At 45.9% G+C, this 8922-nt stretch overlaps 1 protein-coding gene across 1 annotated transcript; it reads right to left on the reverse strand.

Annotated features, from left to right (window-relative positions):
* Window positions 1-1239: 1239 nt before the first annotated feature.
* Ran (RAN, member RAS oncogene family) lies at window positions 1240-3942 on the reverse strand. The gene is made up of 7 exons (XM_004668866.3): window positions 3828-3942; window positions 3553-3598; window positions 3389-3473; window positions 3168-3293; window positions 2045-2232; window positions 1733-1903; window positions 1240-1643 (listed from the first exon to the last, which is right to left on the reverse strand). Exons 2-7 carry the CDS (start codon window positions 3586-3588, stop codon window positions 1599-1601), a joined length of 651 nt encoding a protein of 216 aa, XP_004668923.1. The 5' UTR covers window positions 3589-3598; window positions 3828-3942; the 3' UTR covers window positions 1240-1598.
* Between the last annotated feature and the right edge of the window lie 4980 nt (window positions 3943-8922).

Consider the following 8922-nt stretch of genomic DNA (forward strand, 5'->3'; position numbering starts at 1 on the left):
ACTTGTAAGTGGGGAACATCTCTGCTAACTAAACAGATGTAACTCTAGTCTAAGATGTGTGCTATTTCCCCACCGCTAAATGACTCAGGAAACCCAGGAAGGAGTCAGTATACTCTTCAACTATTACTTCTTCCAGCAAATGATTTCCAAGTGTTCTACTCCATGTTCAACAGGCAGGTAGCTTCCAAAATCTAACTTGTCAGACGTGTTTGCACTATACCAGGTTAAACACATATACTTTGTAAATTCAAGACATAAAACCTTTCACCTGAATGTAGCACAATATACACAGCAATTGGGTCTTAAAATCAAGCCTACTAAAGGCAGCTTATACAGCAAGTTAAATCTTTTCCATTTCATCACGAAGTGACGCAAATAGTCATCCATCCTCTAGGGAAGACCTACAGTTATAGTACTTACAGAAAATGGCTATTGACCCAAGTTCTTACCAGACCTCAACAGTTTTGCATATGGAAACCCCCTTATCTAACAGTCTCACATTAAGTCCACCCCAGTGTTTTTCTGTTCTCTTACAGTGCCTACACCGAATGCTGTGGCATGTCTTTCATCACAAAGTCTTCAAGACTGGTAGCAATGAAAAAGCAGCTGTCAACAGGAACATTTTCCAAGAGAACACCAAAACAAAATGCAGTGGTCCTCACATTTCAGACAATTGTACTGGTGCTTCCACTAAGTTCTGTAGACCTACATTAAAATAACTGTCACTACCAACATTTTTAAAATTTAATGTCTGAGGGGCTGGGGAAGCTTCTTGCAAAGCCTGCTAGCTCAGGTTCTATTCCCCAAATCCCAAAAACAGATGCAAAGTAAAGCCGTGTGTCTTGAGAGTTTGTTTGCATTGGCAAGAGAGCCCAGCATAACTCACATGTGCAAAAAATTTTTTAAATAAAAGAAAAAATTGCCCAATACATAGCCTCATCATCTTTACATTGACAAGCTGTGTTCCCTAGATGAGAATGCTTAGCAAAATGGAGGTGGGACGGGACACATCATCTAGCCAAATCACACCAACCTGACCTCTTAATTCCAAACTAAGTGTGAGTCCATCTCAACCAGCTGAACAACAGAATTCAAATGTACAAGCTGCTGGGCATGATGGTGCATACCCTTAATCCTAGGTAGGGAGGAGGGTCACTGAGTTCTAGGCCAGCTTGATACTACATAAAGAATTCCAGGTCAGCCCAGGCTAATGGTTTCAAAATACTTACAAACAAGGAATTCACTTGTTTAGATATTTCAAATACAACTTTATTCTGATTCTAAACGAAAAGGAATGGGAATGACAGTAACAAATTCACCACTGAATATTGTGATGTGACTGTAGCAGTCTTATCTTTGAAACTCAAGAAGGAAACAAATGCGTTTCAAACAGCTAAATATGCAAGTCCAAAAAATGAAGGTATGTTTTTAACTGCCACATTCACTCCGAAGCCCATTCATCTCCTTCAGCATCCCAAAGATGAAGCACACATTCTGCTTAGCTAGGTAATATAGGTGGCACACACGCTGCACCGCTGACATCACAGGACAGTTGCCTATAAAACTAGACTTCTGACGCAGGCCCCAGCTTCACTTTCTCACAGGTCGTCATCCTCATCCGGGAGGGCAGTTGTCTGCGCAACCTAAAGGGTGAAAGAAAGCCAGTACTAACTTAAAATACCACCAGGTACATCATGTAGAACCCAAGTACTACCACAGGAGGACACATTACCTCTAAATCGTGCTCATACTGCGCTGCCAACGCTGGGTCCATGACCACCTCAGGCGGGGCAAGAGCAGGCATAGCAACGAATTCCAAGTTAGGGTCTCCAATGAGCTTTCTAGCAAGCCAGAGGAAGGGCTTCTCAAAGTTGTAGTTGCTTTTGGCAGAAATATCATAGTACTGTTTAAAATAAAGGGGTATCATTTTTTAAGTATTCCAATAAAATAACTTATCATTCTGAGGACATTCCAAGCTCATGCTGATCAGTTTCACAGTATCAGCCACCCCATAAGGCTTACAATTCAATGAGTTTTAACATACCTGGAGATTCTTCTTTCGGTGGAAGACAATAGATTTTGCCTTCACTTTCCTGTCCTTAATATCCACTTTGTTGCCACATAACACAATGGGGATGTTTTCACATACTCGTACCAGATCTCTATGCCAGTTAGGCACATTCTTGTAGGTGACTCTTGATGTTACATCAAACATAATAATGGCACACTGGGCTGAAAAACGTTTACAGCAATTAACACAATCTTAAAAATTTACGAATGAAAGAACAGGCTTCAATCACCACCAATCACCACCGTGAGCTTAACTCTGGGTCTAGATCAATCCGCTGTACAGATCTCCCCTAACACTCTTTTCCCCCCTTTTCTTCGAAGACACTTCATCATTGCTAACCAAAGCCAAAAAGCCCATCAACATTTATTAGCATGTCAGCATTCCAGAGAACTACTTTTCCATAGGACCTAGAAACAAGTGCCCTCCACCACTAGATACGTGACTAAACTGCTGTAAACACTAGGGAATGCTACACCTTAATGTCTGAAAACCTGATGTGAAATATCCACACAGACCTGTAAGAGGATGGCAAGGATAGTTGTAATCAAGGGCAGGACAGGCACAGGAAGTACAATTGTATGGCTGAGAAGCTTTAGTGAGGTCACATCCCTGCTCCTATGGTGCTAATACAGAAGGGCAACAGAAAACTCAAAGGAATCCCAACTTTCATCAGAAGAGACTCCACCTTTTTGTCTGCTTTTAACAATGAACATTCCTTTCCTTCACAATTTAAAAAGCCCTTTTAAGAAATTCTTACACATTCACCAGACAGCAGAGTTCCTTGCGTCTAGCACCCGGTGCAAGTGCTGTTTTTTTCGTAATAATGTTAATACTCATCGACAGCCAACAAAGCCTATACCTGGACACGTTTTCAATTACGGAAATATCTCAACAGTGTCTCTGCTTATTATTAGATTGTAAGGCAGTTTGCCTAAATCATGCCTAGCATGACACAGCATGTGCTCAAATGACACAAGTTGCATCAAAATTTCTCTCCACCCGAATGAGGCCGGTCACCTCCCAGCAAGGAAGCCTGTTTTTAAAGCCCACCATGACTGAGTCACGTCGTTGCTCAGCCGGGTACACGCGCCCCTACCTTGGATGTAATAGCCATCTCGCAGTCCCCCGAATTTTTCCTGGCCGGCGGTGTCCCACACGTTGAACTTGATGGGCCCTCTGTTGGTGTGGAACACGAGCGGGTGCACCTCGACGCCCAGCGTGGCTGTGAGGAGACATGGCCGGCGGGCGATCAATGAATGGACTTGGCCTTCCGGCCGGCCCGCCCCACACCCCCCGCCGTCCTCTGTGTGCACGTACCCACGTACTTCTTCTCAAACTCCCCGGTCAAGTGGCGCTTCACGAACGTCGTCTTCCCGGTGCCACCGTCGCCCACCAGCACGAGCTGCGGGGACACGCGGCAGCCGTGAGCGCGGCCCGCCGGCCCGCCCGCCCCTCCTCCCGCCCCGTGCGGCCGTACGCACCTTGAACTGGACCTGCGGCTCTCCCTGCGCGGCCATGGCGGCGATCCTGAGGGAGAGAAGCGGCTGCGGCACGTGCGCCCCACAAAGGCCGCGGCGGCCCGGGCGGCGGGCGAGGGGAGGGCGGTGGGGGATGGGGCGGATGGGGACGAGGGACTGACGGGGCCGCGCCTGCCCGACCCGGCCACACCCAGTGAGTCTCGTTTGTCGAACCCGCCGCAGTCCCCTGCGCCCGGTCTGCCGCCCGCGCCCAGCTCGACCACCCAGCCCAGGGATACCTTCCAGAAGCGTCTCCGCGCCCGTCCGACTGAGGCTGGAAAGATGGCGGAAGCGCGATTCAAATGCCGGAGACGCAGCCGACGCCGGCGCGCTGTGGGCGGTGCCTGGAGGGGCGGAGCAACGGCACCGCGCCCAACCACGCGGCGCGCGCACACGCACGCACGGACGCTCGAAGGCCCCGCCCCATTGGGGCGGTCAGTTGCCTCTACTGGCCTGTGCGTAGAAGGTCGCGGTGGGCGCGGCGCGGGTCACGTGGTTGTTGAGCGAGAGCGCGCACGCACACCTAACCGCGGGACCTCGTGCGCCAGCTCGGAGCGCGGGCTCTCACGCGCATGCGTTCACAGTGGGTGACGCGCCCTGCTCTGGCGTGTCAGGCGGGCGGGCGCCAGGAATCGAGCCTCGTGGGCGGGAAAGGCTGGCATTGCTGTTCTCTAAGCCCGGCTGCTTCGCCGCGTGTTCAACAGGCACCGCCCGGTCACCTCCTCTTGTCCCCAGACTCGGGAGCCCCCTCGTCAGGGCCTGCAGAATGAATGGAGCCCAGCCGGTGACAGTGCTGCCGCGGCTGCGCGCGCACGGCCGAGCACCGCGTCCTCCCGACTCCGGGGGCGCGCCGCCGGAGCCGCGAGTCCGGGTTTTAGCCCACGTGTCCACAGGGAGTCAGATCACCTTCCATCCAAGCCCTAGGCCCCGGATCTGGCTGCACTCATCCGGTTATGCATCTTGGGCATCCTGGCTCTAGGACCCTAGAGCAGAATGTAGTTCTCAGGAAAGCACAGAGCGAACCTCCAGGCCTGGTTCCCTACCTCCACTTCCCATAAAAAGGAAAATGCATCTTAAAAATGCCTATGGCTTGTGGCCTTAGAGTTAAACTCACTTACATAGTCTCTAATGTTACATAGTTTCAAAAGGAGTGAAGAAACGGCTGGGGAGGTGACTCAGCGGTGAGAGGTAATTGCAAAGCCTTCTGGTTCCATTCTCCAGTACACACGTTAAGCCAGATGAAAGTAGCATCTTACAGAATTCTTTTGCTGTGACAAGAAGCCCTTGTGGGATTTTCTTTTGTTATGTTTTGTCACAGCAACAAAAGTAACAAATACACCTTTCTTCTGATTTTCCCAAATGTTAAGATTACTTGCTGTTGTGGTTTGACTGTGAGATATCCTTTGTAGGTTCATGTGTTGAACACCTGGTTGTTCCCAATGAGTGGTACCATTTTGGAAAGTTATGGAACCTTTAGGACATGTGGCCTAGCTTGCAGAAGTGGATAGCTGGTCTGCTGTTAAGAAGTGACCTTTGGTACTTAGTCAGCCCATTAGGCACTTTTCTTAATGTTTATACCCATATAGTAATGCTACTCTCACTTTTGGTTAGAGAACCTTCTCTTTTCAGATGGCAGTGACTTCTGGGATGACTCAAAAGGCACCATAGTCCTGAAAAGAAGTGACAGAGGAGTGCGCAGCTCTGAAACAGCTCTATGACACCTTCCAAGTTCAGGGTCCATTGCAGAAGAGGTGGCAGAAAAAAATGTAAGAGCCAGGGGCTGGAGAGATGGCTTTGCGGTTAAACGCTTGTGAAGCCTAAGGACCCTGGTTTGCGGCTCTATTCCCCAGTACCCACCTAAGCCAGATGCACAAGGTGGCGCATGCATCTGAAGTTTGTTTGCAGTGGCTGGAGGCCCTGTTGCACCCATTCTCCCTCTCTGCCTCTTTGTTTGTCATTCTCAAATAAATGAACAAAAAGACAGAGGGCAACCTCAGGAGTTAGTCCTTGTTTTCCACCTTCTTTGAGTGGGTATATTACTGTCAATTGCTGCATGTTATGTTAGACTAGCTGACCCACATGCTATGGGATTTTTTTTTTTTTTTTTTGTCTCTGTCTCCTGTCTTGCCATAGGAGGGCTAGGACTATAGACGTTTGCCACTGTGTTTTATGTTTTATGTGGGTTCTGAGATTTTGAATTCAGGTTATTGTGCTTTAACAGCAAGTGTTTTTAACCCATGGAGCCATCTCCCCAGCCCCTTATTAGAATGTTAATTAAAAAAATTAGAAATAATAAAATAATTTAAAAAATTAGAATATTAATTTAAAAACCATGCAAATTGACATTTATCAAATACAAGGCTGGGGCTTTCTTTTTATTATTGACAACTTCCATAATTATAGATAATAAACCATGATATTCCCTCTCCCTGCCTTCACTTTCCCCTTCACAACTCTACTCTCTCTATCATATCCCCTCCTCCTCTCAATCAGTCTCTCTTTTATTTTGATGTCATCTTCTTTTCCTCCTATTATAATGGTCTTGTGTAGGTAGTGCCAAGCACTGTGAGGTCATGGATATCCAGGCCATTTTGTGTATGGAAGAGTGTATTGTAAGAAATCCTACCCTTCCTTTGGCTCTTACATTCTTTCTGCCACCTCTTCCACAATGGACCCTGAGCCTTGGAAGGTGTCGTGGAGATGTTTCAGTGCTGGGCTTCTTCTCAGCACTATGTTGCCTTTTGAGTCATTCCAGAAGTCACTGCCATTTAAAAAGAGAAGGTTCTCTAACCAAAAGTGAGAGTAGCATTGATATATGGGTATAACATTAAGGAAAATGCTTATAGGGCAATTTAGTGACCATAATATATGCATTTAGCCAAACACCAGCAGACATTACACTAATAGGACTCATGACTTCCTCCATCATTGGTTTTCATTAAAAGGGTTGTATTCCCTCCTATGGAGTGGACCTCCATTCAAATTAAGCAGCAGATGGTTTCCTCCATAACAGACATACCACTATAGTACCCATTGGTTCATTTGGCCTGGCTGGCCCAACTTAAGGCTTGCAGTACTCACTCTTATCTCTGCTGATGACTTTTCTCTCTCCCATGGAGCCAAATGCAGCATAGCTTTTCCCAGCTTTCTGTCAGCTGGTCTACATAGAGGAGGTTTTCAGTTCAGCTCCAGCAAGATTTCTCAGTGACCTTGCAGCCCAAGCATATGGATTCTACAGCAATAGGGTCTTGCCACCTGGTCCTGGTAGGAAACCAAGAGCTTCAACAATGGCCTGTGTTGTTTGGGGAGGGGTCATCAGGGACCTCCCTGGCCAACAACTCACTGGGAGGTATCCCATCCCTTGCACTGAAAATTTTCTAGTAACAACCTATGGCTTCTGCGTGCACCATTGCCAAAAAAGTAGGTTTCCATATGACTTATTCATATCCTCTTCAATTTATTCAGTCTCTTCCCCTGACCTCACTTGGGCCTTTCCACCCCCACTAATCTGTTCTTCTACTTATCTATATACAATAACATCCCCTGAACTCCTCCCCTATCCTCCCTCCCTCCCTTACAGACCCTTTCTAGCTTACTGTCCTCTGCTACCAAGTTTTACTCCAGCTCACTTACAAGTCCAAATATTTGTAGCGAGGATCTACATATGAGAGAGAACATGCAGTGCTTGACTTTCTGGGCCTGAGTTACCTTACTAAATATAACCCTTTCTGTTTCTACCCATTTCCTTGCAAATTCCCTAATTTCATGTTTGTTTACTACTGAATAGAACTCCATTGTATAAATGTACCACATCTTCATTATTCACTCACTCATCAGTTGAAGGACATCTAGTCTGGTTCCATTTCTTATCTATTGTAAATAGAGGAGCAATAAACATGGATGAGTAAGTATCTCTAAAGTAGTGCAATGAGTCCTTAGGATATATGCCTAGGAGTGGTATAGCTAGGTCATATGGTAAATCTACTTTTAGCTGTCTCAAGAACCTCCACACTGATTTCCACAGTGGCTGTATTACTTTCCCACCAACAGTGTAGAAGGGTTCCTCTTTTTCTGCTTTTTTTTTTTTTTTTTTTTGAGGTAGGGTTTCACTCAAGTTCAAGCTCTCCTGGAATTCACTATGTAGTCTCAAGGTGGCCTTGAACTCAAGGTGATCCTGGAATTAAAGGTGTGTGCCACCACACCCAGCTTTTTCTGCATCTTTGTCAGCATTTATTAATTCTCATTTGATTTCTTGATAATAGCCATTCTGACAGGTGTGACATAGAATCCCAGAGTAGTTTTAATTTGCATTTCCCCGATAGCTAGGGATATAGAACATTTTTTTAGATGTTTATACGCCATCTGTATTTTTTCTTTTGAGAACTCTACTTCTTGTTTTTGTTTTGTTTTGTTTTGTTTTGTTTTGTTTTGTTTTGTTTGAGGTAGGGTCTCTCTCTAGCTCAGGCTGACATGGAATTCACTATGTAGTCTCAGGCTGGCCTTGAACTCACAGTGATCCTCCTACCTCCGCTCCCAAGTGCTGAGATTATAGGCATGTGCTACCATGCCTGGCTATTTTTAATATTTATTTATTTGGGGAGGGGGGACCATGCCAGGGCCTCCAGCCACTGCAAATGAACTCCAGATGCATGTGCCCCCTTGTGCACCTGGCTTACATGGGTACTGCAGAATCAAACTGGGATCCTTTGGCTTTGCAGGCAAATAAATACCTTAACCACTAAGCCATCTCTCCAGCCCATAGTTCCATAGCCCATTTCTTAATTGGATTCTTTGATTTAGTATATTTAGTTTTTGAGTTCTTTGTATATTCTGGATACTAATTCTCTGTCAGATGTATAGCTGGCAAAGATTTTCTCCCATTCTGTAGGTTGCTTCTTTATTCACAGCATCCTTTGCTGTACAAACACTTTGTAATTTCATGAGGTTCCTGTGGTTGATTAGTGGACTTATTTCCTGAGCAACTTGGGTTATATTTAGAAAGTCATTGCCTATGCCAATATGTTGAAGAATTTCCCCTATCTTTTCCACTAGCAGTTTCAGAGTTTCAGGTGTGATTAAGGTCTTTGATCCATTTGGACTTAATTCTCTGCATGGAAAGAGATAAGGATATATTTTCATCCTTTTACATGTAGAAATCCAGTTTCCCCAGCACCATTTGTTGAAGTGGCTGTCTTTTCCCCAATGAGTATTTTTGGCATTTTTGTGAAAGATCAGGTGGCTGTAGCTGCTTGGATTTATATCTGGGTCCTCTATTCTGTTCCATTGATCTATGTGTGTGTTTTTGTGTCAGTACCAAGCTGTTTTTGTTACTAA

This window comes from Jaculus jaculus, chromosome 8, assembly GCF_020740685.1.
Source record: "Jaculus jaculus isolate mJacJac1 chromosome 8, mJacJac1.mat.Y.cur, whole genome shotgun sequence".
Classification (NCBI taxonomy): domain Eukaryota; kingdom Metazoa; phylum Chordata; class Mammalia; order Rodentia; family Dipodidae; genus Jaculus; species Jaculus jaculus.